Below are 18962 nucleotides of genomic sequence, written 5' to 3' on the forward strand. Positions count from 1 at the left end.
TATATATTGTGTGTATATATTTTTATTTTTCATCATATTTTTATGTTTGGCACACAGCAGCTGAAATGCATAGAAATGAATAACACTGTATTAGCTATTTGTCCTCAAAAACCTTTTACATTATGTGTTTATGTTACTGCATGGTCACTGTTTTCAGTCTGACAGTTTAGTAAGTTTTTTTTCTTAATCTTTCACGTAAGACAAGATTACAGAACTAGCAAATGGCAATAATGCAGAATTCACTTTTACTTGTTTTTTTTACATCCATTTTGTGAGTAGTACATCCATGAGTAGTCAGCAGTGAAAAATCAGTGATTTCAATTAAAATATCCATTTGTACAGCAGACAGCTTGCATGGAGTCAGCAGCCCCGGGCATTGCTCTGTGCCTGGACTCTGGAGATAACAATTCTTCATCTTAGTGCTGATAATGATACACCCGGTGGAAACATTGACTGTAATTAGTGAACTGCTGCGTATTTTAGCACTGTTTTATTGGTGAAAGGTTTACCTTAAAAAAATACCTTGTTCTGCTCTGGTTCCCAGGCCAATATTCGTTCTGGGGCAGCGAAGCTGAAGCTATTAAGCTTCACTACAAGTGACATCATTGCTCCAGCGCTAATAGTATGCAGTCTATGGTTCAGCAATTCCATCTGATGCTTTCCACCTGGGTGTTTTGCATTGTTATCTGCTGAGTACAGCTGTGATTATCATTATGGCTTTCTGCATGTATATTATATCCTGTGATCTTTGTACTAATCATCTTCTATGGTTTATTATAACCTGCTGTGCTCTGCTTCCTTACCGGATAGCACTGTGCTGTTGCGGGGTGGAGCACTGCAATACTGTGATGTCACACAGCAGCATCTACTGTATAATGTACTCTCACTCTGCAGTACACAGGGGCACTTTGCTTGGCAGCTTCACACTGCTTATCTATTACTCATATTTATGTACAGTGCCTTGAAAAAGTATTCACACCCCATAACATTGACCACATTTTCTCATGTTACAACCAAAAATTTAAATGTATTTTATTGGGATTTTATGTATAGACCAACACAAAGTGACACATAATTGTGAAGTGGAAGGAAAATGATAAATGGTTTTCAACATTTTTTTTACAAATAAATATGTGAAAAGTGTGGGGTACATTTGTATTCAGCCCCCCGGAGTCAATACTTTGTAGAACCTCTTTTCACTGCAATTACAGCTGCAAGTCTTTTTGGGGATGTCTCTACCAGCTTTGCACATCTAGAGAGGGAAATTTTTGCCCATTCTTCTTTGCAAAATAGCTCAAGCTCTGTGAGATTGGATGGAGAGCGTCTGTGAACAGCAATTCTCAAGTCTTGCTACAGATTCTCAATTGGATTTAGGTCTAGACTTTGCCTGGGCCATTCTAACATATGAATATGCTTTGATCTAAACCATTCCATTGTAGCTCTGCCTGTGTGTTTAGGATTGTGTCCTGCTGGAAGGTGAACTTCTGCCCCAGTCTTAAGTCTTTTGCAGACTATAAGGGCTCATTTACATTTGCTTTGAATTCAACAGACATTAAAGCGCCTACCACTTCAACACACTTTTATGATGTGTTTTTGATGCTTCAGGGGTGCTTCGATGAAGCTTTGGTGAGGCTTCAGTGATGCTCTTTTGAAGCTTTGTTGAAACTTGTGAGATGCCCTGTGTGTGTGTGGATATCTCATACCTGCAATTTCTCCAAAGCAAAGCTAAACCTAAGTTAAAGCCTCTCAAAACTGCAGGTGCTTCAAGCAAGCTTTATCATAGACTTCTATGGAGGCTTTGAAGATGCTTTGAAGCACCACTAAAGTGACATGGGGTACAATTTTTGAAGCGAAGCCAAAGCAAACGCAAGGTGTAAACAGGACCCATTTTATTTAGTGGCAGGGGCTTTCACTGGCATTCAGAGAGCTTTAACAATGCCTGTCCGAAGCCATGTTTTGAAGCAAGTGTATACTAGCCCTAACAGGTTTTCCTCTAAGATTGCCCTGTATTTGGCTCCATCCACCTCCCCTTCAACTCTGACCAGCTTCCCTGTTCCTGCTGAAGAAAACAACACAACCACAACATGATGCTGCCACCACCATGTTTCACGGTGGGGTTGGTGTGTTCAAGGTGATGTGCAGTATTGGTTTTACGCCACATATAGTGTTTTGCTTTTAGGCCAAAAAGTACAATTTTGGTCTCATCTGACCAGAACAGCTTCTTCCACATGTTTTCTGTGTCCCCCACATGGCTTCTCGCAAACAGGACTTCTTATGGCTTTCTTTCAACAATAGCTTTCTTCTTGTGACTCTTCCATAAAGGCCAGATTTGTGGAGAGCACAACTAATAGTTGTCCTGTGGACAGATTCTCCCACCAGAGCTGTGGATCTCTGCAGCTCCTCCAGAGTTACCATGGGCCTCTTGGCTGCTTCTCTGATTAATACTCTTCTTGCCTGGCCTGTCAGTTTAGGTGGACGGCCATGTCTTGGTAGGTTTGCAGTTGTGCCATACACTTTCCATTTTTGGATGATGGATTGAACAGTGCTCCATGAGATGTTCAAAGCTTGGGATATTTTTTATAACCTAACCCTGCTTTAAACTTCTTCTTCACAACTTTATCCCTGACCTGTCTGGTGTGTTCTTTGGCCATCATGATGCTGTTTGTTCACTAAGGTTCTCTAACCAACCTCTGAGGGCTTCACAGAACAGCTGTATGTATACTGAGATTAAATTACACACAGGTGGATGCTATTTACTAATTAGTTGACTTCTGAAGACAATTGGTTACACTAGATTTTAGTTAGGGGTATCAGAGTAAAGGGGGCTGAATACAAATGCACATCACACTTTTCTGATATTTATTTGTAAAAAATTTGAAGACCATTTATCATTTCCCTTCCACTTCACAATTTTATGTGCCACTTTGTGTTGGTCTATCACATAAAATCCCAATAAAATACATTCACCTTTATGGTTGTAACATGAGAAAATGTGGAAGATTTCAAGCCGTATGAAATCTTTTTCAAGGCACTGTATACAGTATAGCATTGACATATGCAAAGCTTCACAGCGTACATACCACACATTGCAACCAAAGGAGCTCACCATCTATTGCCTCATTAGTGTACACATTGCGGAGCCAGTTTGAACTGATGTCAGTGAACTTACCAATATGTATTTGGATTGTGGGAGGAAAGATACAAACTCCATGCAGAGTGGATATGAATCCAGAACTCCAAGCATGCAAAGCAAAAGTGCAAAATTGTTATCTGCAGTGCTGACAAGTATTGAGTACGATGGTGTATTATTCAGTGATGTGCAACAGTGGAGTGCCACCCTTGCCTGGGACCAGTTCAATGTCATCCTTTTTAGATCAGAAATGTAGTGTCATCCTTGGGTGATCAGCAGTCCAGTGCCATCCTTGGATGGATCGCTAGTTTAGTGCCATCTTGGGTTGATATGCAATGCCATGCTTGGCTGGGCAGCAATGCAATGCCATCCTTGGCTGGGCAGCAATGCAGTGTCGTTCTTGGCTGAGACCATTTCAGTGCCATCCTTGGTTGATCAGAAGAGCTGTGCCATCCTTGTCTGGTCAGCAGTGCAGTGTGGTTGGGTAGCAATGCCGAGCCATCCTTGGCTTGCAGTCAAGGGACATTATTTGCTGAACAGCAATGCAGTGCTATCTTTCACTTGGAGCAGTACCACCCATGGCTGGGAGCTATGCAGTGCCATCTTTTGCTAGTAGCAGCACAGTGCCAACCATGGCTGGGAGCTATGCACTGCCATCTTTTGCTAGGAGCGGTGCAGTGCCATCCTTGGTTCATCAGCAGTGCAGTGTCATCTGGGGTTGCAGTGCCACGCTTGACTTTAAAGCACCACAGTACCATCTTTTGCTTGGAGCAGTGCAGTGCCATCCTGGCTTGGTCAGCAGTCCAATGCTATCCTGGCCTAATAAGCAGTGCAATGCCTTCCTGGCCTGGTCAGCAGAACAGCGCCATCCTTGACTGGTCAGCGGTGCCATTCTTGGGTGGCCAGCAGCACAGTACCATCTTTTGCTAGGAGCAGTGCAGTGCCATCCGTGGCTGGGAGCTATGCATTACAATATTTTGCTAGAAGCAGTGCAGTGCCACCCTGATGTGGTCAGCAGTCCAATGCTATCCTGGCCTAATAAGCAGTGCAGTGCCATCCTGGCGTGGTCAGCAGTCCAATGCTATCCTGGCCTAATAAGCAGTGCAGTGCCATCCTGTCGTGGTCAGCAGTCCAATGCTATCCTGGCCTAATAAGCAGTGCAGTGCCATCCTGGCGTGGTCAGCAGTCCAATGCTATCCTGGCCTAATAAGCAGTGCAGTGCCATCCTGGCGTGGTCAGCAGTCCAGTGCTATCCTGGCCTAATAAGCAGTGCAGTGCCATCCTGGCATGGTCCGCAGAACAGCACCATCCTTGACTGGTCAGCAGTGGCATTCTTTGGTGGTCAGCAGCGCAGTGCCATCTTTTGCTAGGAGCAGTGCAGTGCCATCCTTGGCTGGGAGCTATGCATTACGATCTTTTGCTAGACGCAGTGCAGTGCCACCCTGGCCTGGTCAGTGCCATCTTTTGCTAAGAGCAGTGCAGTGCCATCTGTGGCTGGGAGCTATGCATTACAATATTTTGGTAGAAGCAGTGCAGTGCCATCCTGGCCTGGTCAGCAGTCCAATGCTATCATGGCCTAATGTGCAGTGCCATCCTGGCCTGGTCAGCAGAACAGAGCCATCCTTAACTGGTCAGCAGTGCCATTCTTGGGTGGTCAGCAGCGCAGTGCCATCTTTTGCTAGGAGCAGTGCAGTGCCATCCGTGGCTGGGAGATATGCATTACAATCTTTTGCTAGGAGCACTGCAGTGCCACCCTGGCCTGGTCAGTGCCATCTTTTGCTAAGAGCAGTGCATTACAATATTTTTGTAGAAGCAGTGCAGTGCAATTCTGGCCTGGTCAGCAGTCCAATGCTATCATGGCCTAATGTCATGGCCTAAAAAGCTGTGCAGTGTCATCCTGGCCTCGTTAGCAGAACAGCGCCATCCTTAACTGGTCAGCAGGGCCATTCTTGAGTGGTCAGCAATGCAGTGCCATCTTTTGCTAGGAGCAGTGCAGTGCCATCGTGGCCTGGCAAGCAGTACAGTGACTTTTTTTCTCTATGAACAGTGCAATTCCATTCTTGGCTGGGAGCAATGCAGTGCCATCTTTCACTAGTAACAGTGCAGTGCCATCCTTGGCTGGTCAGCAGTACAGTGCCATGATAACACACAGGTGCCTCTTTTATCTCCCGGTTATACTCTTTTTGATGCCACCTGGCTGATTCCAAACACTGGGGACAGGTAAAAGGAGAGAACATTTCAGCTTTATTGTTCATGTCGCTGAGCCTGGGCTTCTCACTCATGCCAGGGCCCCAGAGGGAGGCAGCAGGCGTGCTGGTGCAACAATAAAGCATTAGAAAACTGAAAGATGATTGCCAACGGGGACAGACCATTGACTTGCCCGTGTAGACTGCAGACAGTGTCACAGGACAACAGTGATAACATTGAATGCTTAAGCAGTAATACTACCCAAAATAAGTACAATTCCATTTTGGGGGAATGGCTGCAGCTGGACGCATCCAGAGGCTTCTCCATCATTTTGTACCTCTTAGTTTCCAGCTGTCATAAAGTAGAGCCCAGTGGAGTCTCACTCCACCTGCTGCACATGCTAAGCAATGAGAATGGCTGCAGCAGTTGAGCAAAGCTGGAGTCCCCGAAAGATGTGCTCCATCCTGCTAGTCGCCACCCCAAAATTGGAATATCAAATCCGGGTGGATGGAGTCATTTATCCTGCTTACCTGCAGTGTGACAGAGCTCCTGCTTTAACCCTTTGCGCTCTGTGCGTAGACCTGTCTGTGCGCTCGTCCTGACTTCCACATAGCTGCATGTGTACCCATAGAGCTGGTGTTTAGGAAGCGCAGTGAACCCTCCCTGCTTCTGTGTAACTGGTGCTTCTCTGAATGTTTCTCCACATAGTCACTGCCCGATGGTCACGTTCCCGCCATGAGAATGGATAGGGGTGTCTCTATGCCCAACATGTTGGAACCAAAGGCAAGTTCTCCTTTATACACTACAAGACATGGCGCCGATGCTTACGGGGGAAATGGATGGCTCTTGGGGTGCCTCGGCTTTCACTTCCTCTGATCCGGTGACAGGGGGCGCCATCTGTTTCGGGGGGTTCTCGGGGTGAAGGTAGCCGAGGGGTCAGGCTAGGAGGTTTGATTATTATGAAATGTTCAATTTTGGGGTTAGATTATGGGGTGTCAGTCCAGGTAAATCAGGTGTGAATGGACCCGTCGTGTAGGCTGCTGCTGCTTGACTGCCTTCTGAAAGTGCTAATTGCTTGGCTTCAGTATCTTACCAGTAGTATGCAAATTAGGAGCTCTGGTTTTACCAGCTGTATACCTTTCCCAGCCCTGCAATGGAAGCCAGAGGCAGCCAGGCGAAGAGCATTTCCAGAAGTAGGTCAGCAGGCCTACATGACGAGTCTCTTTAATGGTTTTCCATATGTCTCATGACAGGTGCCCTTTAAAAAGCACATATAGATTGTGGACTGATGTATATATCATTTTTTGGGTGGACTTAATGTAAATTTCCCTAGGAAGGAATACAGGAGCCTTCATTGATCTTCTTCTGAAAATGCTAATTTACTGGCTGTTTTTCTTGCTCGCTGGCTTTAATACTTTTTGAGTCAATGACCCAGCAGAAGCATCAAGAAAATGAGAGTAATGTTAGACATCCTCATCTGCTTGCTTGTTCTAGGTCAGCGACTTGAAAATTCAAATGCAAAAGGGTCAACCTAGCAGCCAGATCATTTTTCAGAATGAGGCATCAGCAATGGCAGCCTTGGCATTCCTCTAAAGAAAAAGTTTTCTTTAAACAAAGATGTCTGGCAGTTCTTTATTACCGGAATAATGGGCCCCATAGTCAGGCCCTAACTTGTTTTCTGGGGTTCCGAGACCGGTATGACATCATAGGGTGATTGAATTGGTTTGTGGGTCCATAATGTTCTCAGGATAATATTTGGGCAGTGATGATAAGGGCATGGGGCCCCAGGACTGTCATGATTCTCTGGGGTTTCTTTAGGGAGACGGCTGCACCCCTAGCAGTATCTGGAATGGTGATGGGACAGTACTCTGTACCCCATTGCTCCATGCTGCCCTCTAGTGACTGAGATCAACAGTGACACCCCTCCAATACTACCAGCCACACACATATGACTTGCCCTCCCTCTGCACAAGTGGGTGTTCTGCTCTATCATACAGTCCATGAGTACTGATGATTTGCTTGGTTTATCCCAGATTCATCCCTATGAGATGCTGATGGTAACAAACAGGGCTCGGAACAAGATCCTAAGGGATGTGGACCGGACTAGACTGGAGGTGAGACCAGTGACTCTTCCTTTGAATTTGTCTTTTTCTATTTAGTAAATATTAAGGACCCATTTACTACTTTGCTGTGCGGAGGCAAGTTCAATGGACAGCCAAAGCACCCTAACGTGCGTAAAGTGTTACTAAACCCAGAACCTGCATTAAATATATCTGGTCTCCCACAATACACAGAACATGGAAATGCAATTATTTTAGTGAATATAAACTGCTAAATACCTTTTCTCATCAGCAGTATATAGCAGTCTTGTGACTTCTATCAGTGTCTGGTTAAAGCTTGTAAGAGGAGTTTTCTTTCTGCTCTGACTGTCCTATGAGGATGCAGGACCCCCGACCCTCTGTCTGGACAGTGATGATTGGCCCTGTGCTGATCACATGCACCCTCCCAAAAAAAAAAAAACTCTCTAATAATACACACCAAACTGAGCATGTGCAGAGTGTCTCCAAGGCTCTGTTCTATCAGAAGATGGTTTGGGGAAAGTGGAAGAATGGGAGGATCAGAGAAGACAGGATCAAACAGCCCTTTTACACAATGCGCAGGATTAACCCCTTAGGTCCCACAGTGAGTATAACAAGCATGCTTTACTGTTTACAGACTGATTTTACTGTTGTGGGTTTAGTAACACTTTAAGGAAAGCACAAGACCCTTTTTATCCAGTGCAATGTATTTGCAGCATGCTACAATGCATGGGCATTGCCTTAGTGCATTAGGGTGCCGTTCAAAATGAATGAAAATGCATGTTATGTGCATTATAGCATATTGCCATAATGCACAGGGTAACGTATGTGTTATCGCAATGCAGAAGTGTAAATGAGCCCTTAAAGCCCAACTGAATTTTCAGTTTGCATTAATGACATATCCATCAAAATTAAAGGTGTGCAAAGCCCTACAGTTGGTCCTTTTTCTAAAGTAGCCACAGCCTGAGTAGAAAAGCCTGTCCTCTGTCAACATGCTGCAAAGAAGGGCCCTCGCTCTCTGAGTGGAAGCAGTGGTCTCTCTGCAGAGTTCTGACACACCCCTAGCTAAGATCTCTCCATTCAATAAAGAGCATGAGCTTTGTTAATTCCAGAGCTACTGGTCTGAGTCAGCAGAGTGCGTGTCAGCCCTCTGCAGAGAGACTGCTGCTTCAACTCTTTGTAGCATGCTGGCATAAGACAGGCCTTTCTACTCAGGTTATAGTTGTTTTCTAAGCAAAACCAACTGTAGGACTTTCCACACCTTCTGTTTTATGCCCCTGAGATGTATTTAGTGGATTTATATTGAAATTTCAGCTGGGATTTAAATCACCTTTGCTGACCTACTTTTAAGAAAATGCTATCTGGCTGTTATGCTGACTCACCAGCTTACAGTATATATATATATATTAAAAACTTGTGTTCAGTTTTTAGAGCAGAGAAAGGGTTAAAGTACACTATATTACGGTGCCTTGAAAAAGTATTCATACCCCTTGAAATTTTCCACATTTTGTCATGTTACAACCAAAAACATAAATGTATTTTATTGGGATTTTATGTGATAGACCAACACAAAGTGGCACATAATTGTGAAGTGGAAGGAAAATGATAAATGTTTTTCAATTCTCTTTACAAATAAATATCTGAAAAGTGTGAACTGCATTTGTATTCAGCCCCCCGGAATCAGTACTTTGTAGAACCACCTTTCACTGCAATTACAGCTGCAAGTCTTTTTGGGGATGTCTCTACCAGCTTTGTACATCTAGACATTTGACATTGACAGTTTTGCCCATCATTCTTTGCAAAATAGCTCAAGCTCTGTCAGATTGGATGGAGAGCGTCTGTGAACAGCAATTTTCAAGTCTTGCTACAGATTCTCAATTGGATTTAGGTCTGGACTTTGACTGGACCATTCTAACACATGAATATGCTTTGATCTAAACCATTCCATTGTAGCTCTGGCTGTATGTTTAGGGTCGTTGTCCTGCTGGAAGGTGAACCTCCGCCCCAGTCTCAAGTCTTTTGCAGACTCTAATGCCCTGTACACGCGGTCGGACTTTGTTCGGACATTCCGACAACAAAATCCTAGGATTTTTTCCGACGGATGTTGGCTCAAACTTGTCTTGCATACACACGGTCACACAAAGTTGTCGGAAAATCCGATCGTTTTAAACGCGGTGACGTAAAACATGTACGTCGGGACTATAAACGGGGCAGTGGCCAATAGCTTTCATCTCTTTATTTATTCTGAGCATGCGTGGCACTTTGTCCGTCGGATTTGTGTACACACGATCGGAATTTCCGACAACGGATTTTGTTGTCGGAAAATTTTATCTCCTGCTCTCCAACTTTGTGTGTCGGAAAATCCGATGGAAAATGTCCGATGGAGCCCACACACGGTCGGAATTTTCCGACAACACGCTCCGATCGGACATTTTCCATCGGAAAATCCAACCGTGTGTACGCGGCATAACAGGTTTTCTTCTAAGATTGCCCTGTATTTGGCTCCATCCATCTTCCCATCAACTCTGACCAGGTTCCCTGTCCCTGCTGAAGAGAAGCATCCCCACAACCTGATGCTGCCACCACCATGTTTCACGGTGGGGTTGGTGTGTTCAGAATGATGTTCAGTGTTAGTTTTCCGCCACACATAGCATTTTACTTTTAGACCACAAAGTTCAATTTTGGTCTTATCTGACCAGAGCACCTTCTTCCACATGTTTTCTGTGTCCCCCACATGGCTTTTCGCAAACTGCAAATGGGACTTCTTATGACTTTCTTTCAACAATGGCTTTCTTCTTGCCACTCTTCCATAAAGGCCAGATTTGTGGAGTGCAAAACTAATAGTTGTCCTGTGGACAGATTCTCCCACCTGAGCTGTGGATCTCTGCAGCTCCTCCAGTGTTACCATGGGCCTCTTGGTTGCTTCTCTGATTAATATTCTTCTTGCCCGGCCTGTCAGTTTAGGTGGCCGGCCATGTCTTGGTAGGTTTGCAGTTGTGCCACAATCATTTCATTTTCGGATGATGGATTGATGAGATGTTCAAAGCTTGGGATATTATTTTATAACCTAACCCTACTTTAAAGTTCTCCACAACTTTATCCCTGACCTGTCTGGTGTGTTCCTTGGCCTTCATGATGCTGTTTGTTCACTAAGGTTCTTTAACAAACCGCTGAGGGTTTCACAGAACAGCTGTATTTATACTGAGATTAAATTACACACAGGTGGACTCTATTTACCAATTAGGTGACTTCTGAAGACAATTGGTTCCACTAGATTTTAGTTAGGGGTATCGGAGTAAAGGGGGCTGAATACAAATGCACATCACACTTTTCACATATTTATTTGTAAAAAAAAATTAAAAAACAATTATCATTTTCCTCCCACTTCACAATTATGTGCCACTTTGTGTTGGTCTATCAAATAAAATCCCAATAAATTACATTTACATTTTTGGTTGTAACATGACAAAATGTGTAAAATTTCAAGGGATATAAATACTTTTTCAAGGCACTGCCTTTAGGCTGGGTTCACACTGCTGCGGTGGCAGACATCGCATGTGATTCGCAGCGCACTGCTGTTCACATCACATGCGATGTCTGTGCTGTGCGATATCAGCCATACAGATAGTATGGCTGATATCGCACCGCATTCGGTCCAAACTCGCACAGGACCCTTTTTTTTGTTCGGACCAAAATCGGATCGCATGGGTGTTCACACCTATGCGATCCGAAAATGTCCGAATTGTCAGTTCGCATTGCGATATGCGGGCTGAACTGGGGGTGTCATTAACATTGTATGACACTCCCCAGCAGTTCGCATATGGCAGTGTGAACTGCCGTGCGAGTTGGTGCGATGCGGGAACCCGCAGTAAATTTGCTGCGTTCCCGCACCGCAGCAGTGTGAACCCAGCCTTACACACACATGAACTTTAACCTCCCTGGCGGTATGATTATTTCGGATTTTAGGTGCTGAAAGCGGTACAATTATTTTGCATGGAAATTTGGCGTTATATATTGTAGGCCTATAATTCTTAACAATAACACACTTAAGTCTGTCCAAACAAGAGTCTAGTACACATCCCGGGTGTGAGGAAGTTTGAAACACAAAAACATAAATTATAATATAATAAATAAATATAAATAATTAAAAAAATTAATAATATAATAATAATAAAATAAATTTCCCCACGATTCACTATCGCTCAATTCTACAAGTGTTCTAATTTACTATCACTGTTTTCTAGCTGGTCTAAAGCCACTTTTGACATAAAGTGACGGTTTTGGTTGCTATGGACAATCTCCAGTTTCCAGGCAGAAAGAACAGTGTATATCATGTAAAACTGCATGCAGGGCACTGGACAAAGCACTGGGGACAAAAGGGATGTGAAATAATTTCATACAGTACTGTAATCTGTAAGATTACAGTACTGTATGTATGTGTTATGATTTTTACTTTTTTTTTAATTTGCCGCCAGGCTCCGCCCCCGTGCATCACTCGCAGGGAACGGAGCCTGGCACAGAGAGGCTTCGGAGGAGACAGAGCCCGCAGACACAGCGGGAGACATTGCAGGATCCTGGGGACAAGGTAAGTAACACCGCACCAGGATCCTGCAATGTAATCCTGAGTGTGGCTCGGGGTTACCACTAATTGTGCTGAAATTTAACCCCGAGCCACACTCAGGAAAACTGTCAGGGAAGCTACTGACATCCCAGTCTTAGTCCGTAGGGTTCAATATTGAGTTGGCCCACCCTTCGCAGCTATAACAGCTTCAACTCTTCTGGGAAGGCTGTCCACAAGGTTTAGGAGTGTGTCTATGGGAATGTTTGACCATTCTTCCAGAAGTGCATTTGTGAGGTCAGGCACTGATGTGGAGGAGAAGGCCTGGCTCGCAGTCTCTGCACTAATTCATCCCAAAGGTGTTCTGTCGGGTTGAGGTCAGGACTATGTGCAGGCCAGTCAAGTTCCTCCACTCCAAACTCACTATCCATTTATGGACCTTGCTTTGTGTACTGGTGTGCAGTCATGTTGGAACAGGAAGGGGCCTACCCCAAACTGTTCCCACAAAGTCAGGAGCATGAAATTGTCCAAAATGTCTTGATATGCTGACGCCTTAAGAGTTCCCTTCACTGGAACTAAAGGGCCGAACCCAACCGCTGAAAAACACCCCCACACTATAATCCCCCCTCCACCAAATGATTTGGACCAGTGCACAAAGCAAGGTCCATAAAGACATGGATGAGCGAGTTTGGGGTGGAGGAACTTGACTGGCCTGCACAGAGTCCTGACCTCAATCCGATAGAACACCTTTGGGAAGAATTAGAGCAGAGACTAAAAGCCAGGCCTTCTCGTCCAACATCAATGCCTGACCTAACAAATGCGCTTCTGGAAGAATGGTCAAACATTCCCATAGACACACTCCTAAACTTTGTGGACAGCCTTCCAAGAAGAGTTGAAGCTGTTATATCTGCAAAGGGTGGGCCAACTCAATATTTAACCCTACGGACTTATGCCCCGTACACACGATAGGATTTTCCGACAAAAAATGTTCTATGGGAGCTTGTTGACGGAAATTCCGACCGTGTGTAGGCTCCATCGGACATTTTCCATCGGAATTTCCGACACACAAAATTTGAGAGCTGGATCTCAAATTTTCCGACAACAAAATTTGTTGTCGTAAATTCCGAGCGTGTGTACACAGTTACGACGCACAAAGTTCCACGCATGCTCGGAATCAAGTAGAAGAGCCACACTGGCTATTGAACTTCATTGTTCTCGGCTCATCGTACGTGTTGTACGTCACCGCGTTCTTGATGTTTGGAATTTCTGACAACATTTGTGCTACGGTGTGTATGCAAGACAAGTTTGAGCCAACATCCGTTGGAAAAAAAACATGGATAGGAAAAATCCTATTGTGTGTACAGGGCATAAGACTGGGATGCCATTAAAATTCAGGCGTTCCAATACTTTTGGTAATATAGTGTATATGTAAATCAGTTACTCCATACACTATATGCATGACAAAAAAAAAACAAAACACTGATTTCACCATACTGGAGATGATTCATCAGATGTCATGTGACTGCCATTCATTCAGGGCTGAGGCTGTGGGTGGAGCTTAGTGGCACCGCTGAGAAGGGTGTCAATGCTACTGCAGCATTGGGAGTTGCTGGTTTAGTGTTGTCACCCTATTACAAGAAGTCCAGGAGGCACTGCAAACACTGGCAGGATGGATAAGTAATCAGGGCAAAAAGCTACTAAAAAAATGATTTCAATTATTATGCTCCATAGATGCAATAAATTGCAAGAATACTTTTATTTTATTTTTTTTTGGGGGGGGGGGGGGTTTCTTTTTTCTTTGCTGTCTGTGCCCCATCAGAGAAATTTCCCTTTACATCTTGTTCTAGAGATACAACAGGGAGTCAGAGGAATGCTCTCCAAGTGAAGGTGTCCACATATGAAGATTTCCCCTCACTTCCTGTTCTGGTGACAATCCAAAAATGTTGGATTTTCATTCACTTTCTGTCACAGTGACGCCAGGAGAATTGAGAGAATGAATATTCCCAGCGGGGACACAGACAGCAATAAAAACCTGACATATGTTCTAACCCTTCCACTCGCCATCCAAGTTTGGCCTTTAGTTATACTTGAAATACTTTTTCAGTCGCTCAGCTGGAACACGCAGAAAATGAAATTACAGCCACCAAACAGAATGCTTGTTCCAGGTCATTGATTTAGAGAGTATTCCAGAATAAGGATTGGCATGACAGCCAGGCAAAGAGCATATCCTGAAGGAATTGTAGTTGTTTTTTTAGCGAATTACTTTATTAAATGTAAAAACAAATTCATAAATAAATGAAGACTTTGTGCAGTGTGGATTTTAATGCCCTCTCCATGTCCTCTCCGCAGCGCCACCTGGCACCCGAAGTGTTCCAAGAGATCTTTAAGATGACGATACAGGAATTCGACAAGCTGCCACTTTGGAGACGCAACGAACTGAAGAAGAGGGCCCGGCTTTTCTGAGACGTTTTACCGCCGGAGCCCTTCTGCGGCTGTGTCACCTACAGGAAGCAATCCAATACTCTGCCCCGTGTGATAAGATATACCCTTGAACGGGGCGGTGCTAGTGGGAAAGGGGGCGTGGTGCCACTCTGCCTACCCACGCTACTCCACATCCTGTCTCTAGGCATGCCATTGGACAATGGATGGCAGGTGTCCTTAAACTGCCACACTGGCTTACTCTGCCATCCCCCGCAGATCACTCTGCCCTCCCCTGCGGATCCAAATATAAGATGAGAGTGCAAGTTGCCTGGGGGTGCTTTTTTGTGTGTGTGTGTGTTTGTGCAAGAGAATTTAACTTTTTAAAGTCGATATAACACTGGGCTGTTGTGATCTATAGAGTGGACTGGTCATAGTGCTGATAACAGACATGATACTAGAGCTGCTTTTCTTAGAAAAGGGGTGACCATTGTTAAACTTGGCTTTAAATATATCCAGGCCATGGAAATCCTTGTTTCACTTCTCTAGGCACCTAGTATCCCTCAGCATGGGCCTAGATCATCAGGCCAAACCATCAGCTGGACATAGAGCAAGACTTTAGACCGACTTCTGTTCCTCTAGGACAAGTGGTATGGGTCAGAAACCCCAGTTCTGGGGTGATGGTACATCAAGAACAATACTTAAAAGGGAACTTTCCTATATCTATATTTGGAAAACGTGGCCCTGAAGCTCCACAAGTCAGCAGTGTAATTTCCCGTAATCGATCTTTCTTTAATAAATGGGTGATCGTTGTAAAATTTAGCTTACGGAAATATATCCAGCCAAGTTCATGTGATGGAAGACCTTATATCACTTTTCTAGGTATTATTATTATACACAGTTTATATAGCGCCAACAGTTTACGCAGAGCTTTACAATGTATATGGTATCCCTCAGGATGGGCCTAGATCTTTAGGCCAAATCAATAGGTGGACAACGACCAAGACCTTACCCCAACTTCAGTTCCTCTAGGATAAGTGGTTTTTGTCAGGAACCCCGGTGTGGAGTGGTAGTACGGTTCAGGTTTTAGTAAATCTACCCAGCCAAGTTCATGCCTTAGAAGACCTGCTATCACTTCTCTAGGTATATGGAATTCCTCAGGATTAGCCTAGGTCTTCAGGCCAAACCAATAGGGGGACAGAGAACAAGACCTTACTTACTCCAACTTCTGTTCCTCTAGAATAAGTGGTTTGTGTCAGGAACCCCCGAGTATGGAGTGGTGGTACGGTTCAGGCTTTAGTAAATTTACCCAGCCAAGTTCATGCCTTGGAAGATCTGATATCGCTTCTCTAGGTATATGGAATCCCTCAGCATGGGCCTAAATCATCTGGCCAAACCAATGGGTGGACAAAGACCTTGCATTGAGTTTTGCTCCTCTGGGACAAAGTGGTTTGGGCCAGGAACTTTGGCTATGGGCTGGTGGTACAGGTCAGAAACAACACTTAATTCCCTAGCTGTGCCACTCTTGAATGTGTGGTTAGGTGCTAATAGTACAAATGTTCCTCCCAGTTGGAGATCACCAGAAAGCCTAGGACCAGGACCAGGTCCACATACACCATACTCTCACCACAGGTTTTCCTCCCTAAAGGAGGCTGTAATTTTTATATGTACATTAGAAAAATTACCATTCCCATCGGTCCAGGGCTGTCACATATCTACCAGACTACCACTGTCATCCTTCAGTAGAATACGTAAGAAGAAAAAGTCTGGAGTGCTGTCTTCTCTATGTTCACCTGAAGGTCCCAGCATTATTGATTGGATTGTTTTAAGGCCACCATCTCTTGTATGTTGTATTTTTTTAATCCTTGATGCACTTGTTCTAAGACAAAGGAATATATCTTATATATCCTTCATTCCTGCTTCTCCGCTTTTATTTATTTTTGATAAAATCCTTTTCTTAAGTTTTTCTGCCTTCCGCAGGGTGACCTAAGAGTGACAGGAGCTTATCTTCGATTAACTAGGTGCTCTCTTGGGTGGAAAGTCACATATTCAGATATATTTTAGTTTTTATACTGGACTCTCTAGCTCAGAGGTTGTCAATTTACCAGGCATAGAGGGCCTCAACTGTGGCCCCTGACATCACTAAAGAGCCACACATAGGGGTCTATTTATTTATTTTAAAAAATTCTACATATCCATCCAGCGAATCTGCATGCAGTTTTGTTCTGTGCGAATTGAGCAGAAACTATTGTTCTTTAGGCTGTTTTTTCTTCCAAAGCAATGTTCTTTTTATGGGCATTACTAAAATACTACATTATAGCCACTAGGTGGGGCCAAGGAGCACAGATAATAAATCAGGCTTAGTAACAGGAGATAAAATGTAACAATTGCAGAGAATGCTAGAGGGAATCAGCGAAACAAAGTAACCATTGGCTGGTGTTCTCTAGTATTGTTACGTTGTATCTGTTGTATGCATTTCTTGAGCTCCTCAGGTCCATTTAGTGGCCATAACATAAACATCGTATTTAACTACTGCCTAGTGCCTATAATAAAAACAAACTTGTTCAGAAGAGAAAATAGCCTAAAGAATATTAGTTTTTTTGCATTTTTTAAATAAATAGACCCCATCACATTCATTACATATAATACTACAGACGAGATGGTACCACAGAAGAGGGTCAGAGACTGTGGACAATGCTACAGGTATGGTTGGGGACTGAAGACACCAAGTAGGACACAGACAGTATCTGGGAGCATATTCAGAGACAGAGACTGTTAGAGATCACTGCCATTGCAGTCCCTTTACAAATCCTTGCTCCCAGTACTGACTGCTGGGGTATGAGGGTCACCCAACAATCACCAAATCCATCAAATTACCAAACTGGAGGAGGGGGGGGGGGGGAGAGCTTGTGTTCAGATTCCTGCACAATTGGGTCATAAATTTGCAGATTGTACAGTCAAATTGTCCCATGTGCCCAGATCTATATTCCGTTTGGTAGCTCTTCTTTAAGAGTGTAGGTGCAAGTACTTCCCCCCCCCCCCCCCCCCCCCCATCCCTGAACACGTGTGGCCCTGGTCAATCAAGTGATTATGGCTTGCAGTGTTGCACCTTTCCTCTTTGCTATATTTTGGTTATATTAAATAAGGCCTGGGTTATACTGAAGTGAAAATGGGAGGTAAATAAGCCCCATTGTTGCTGTCAGTGGGTGTAATAAAAAATACTCCAAGCATTGGTGTCTGTGAGAGCAATAATTACCCCCAGCATTGGTGTCAGTGGGAGTAATAATTACCCCCGGCATTGGTGTCAGTGGAAATAATAATTACCCCCAGCATTGGTATCAGTGGGAGTAATAATTACCCCCAGCATTGGTATCAGTGGAAGTAATAATTACCCCCAGCATTGGTATCAGTGGAAGTAATAATTACCCCCAGCATTGGTATCAGTGGGAGTAACAATTACCCCCAGCATTGGTGTCAGTGGAAGTAAAACAAATGCCCCAGCATTGGTATTAGTGGGAGCAATAACTACCCCTGGCATTGATGTAATTTGGAGCAATAATTACCTGCAGCATTGGTGTCAGTGGGAACAATAATTACCTCCAGCAATGGTGTGATTAGAAGTATCAAAAATGCTCTCAGCATCGGTGCCAGTGGGAGTGATAATTACCCCCCCAGCATTGGAGTCAGTGGGAGCAATAATTACCCCAGCATTGGTGTCAGTGGGAAACATAATTACCCCCAGCAGTGGTGTCAGTAGAAGTAATAGAAATGCTCTCAGCATTGCTGTCAGTGGGAGTAATAATTACCCCCAGCATTTGGTGTAAGTAGAAGTAACAAAAAATGCCCCCAGCTTTAGAGTCAGTGGGAGCAATAATTACCCCCCAGCCTTGGAGTCAGTGGGAGCAATAATTACCCCCCAGCAGTGGAGTTAGTGGGAGCAATAATTAACACCCCTGATTTGGTGTCAGTGGGTGTAACTGTAAATTCCAGCATTGGAGTCAGTTGCTGCAATAAAAAAAACACCCCCACACTGGTGTCCGTGGCATTACTATTTAACTGTTGTCCACATTGGTGCTCAATGGCAGTGAAATGTACCCCTCCCCTCGGATTTGGGGCTCACTGGTAGTGAAATGTACACCCCCCAGAATTGGTGGTCAGGGGCAGAGATATTTACTGCCCCCTCCCCCCATCCACTAAAATTAGTGGTCATTGCAGTGAAATGTACACTCCCCCTTCGCCTGCATTGGCAGTCAGTGTTTCCTTACCTGCATCACTGCCAGTCTCTGGGATGACATCAGGCTGGGACTATACTTGTAGTGTTGGGTGGAGAGTACATCTACCTGATACCAGTATTTTAGTGCTGGCTGCTGCCATTCTGAAAAGTCCTAGTGTCCTGGGTTCTGCGGGACAGACATTACAAGACAGGGACTATAATCCCGGGACTGTCCCACAAAATCCGGGACACTTGACAACAATGCCGGGGCTGGGAGGTGTCCCGGCACAGAAGAAAAGTTTCAAGCTGACAATCTGATTAAATTCTCTTGCAGTGAGTGAGATGTGTTTTTTTTTTTTTTTTATTTCCATGAGCTTC

The 18962-nt window shown here is 44.3% G+C and overlaps 1 protein-coding gene across 1 annotated transcript in view; it reads left to right on the forward strand.

Moving 5' to 3' along the window:
* Positions 1 to 16284, forward strand: part of ABLIM1 (actin binding LIM protein 1) — a 375358-nt gene extending 359074 nt beyond the window's left edge. Inside the window, exons 22-24 of the mRNA XM_073595843.1 lie at positions 6026 to 6100; positions 7351 to 7431; positions 14303 to 16284. Of these exons, the coding sequence (XP_073451944.1) occupies positions 6026 to 6100; positions 7351 to 7431; positions 14303 to 14416 (270 nt within the window). The 3' untranslated portion in view covers positions 14417 to 16284. The remainder of the gene's footprint in view (positions 1 to 6025; positions 6101 to 7350; positions 7432 to 14302) is intronic.
* The last annotated feature ends 2678 nt before the right edge of the window (positions 16285 to 18962 follow it).

Source organism: Aquarana catesbeiana, linkage group LG08 (genome assembly GCF_042186555.1).
Source record: "Aquarana catesbeiana isolate 2022-GZ linkage group LG08, ASM4218655v1, whole genome shotgun sequence".
NCBI lineage: Eukaryota > Metazoa > Chordata > Amphibia > Anura > Ranidae > Aquarana > Aquarana catesbeiana.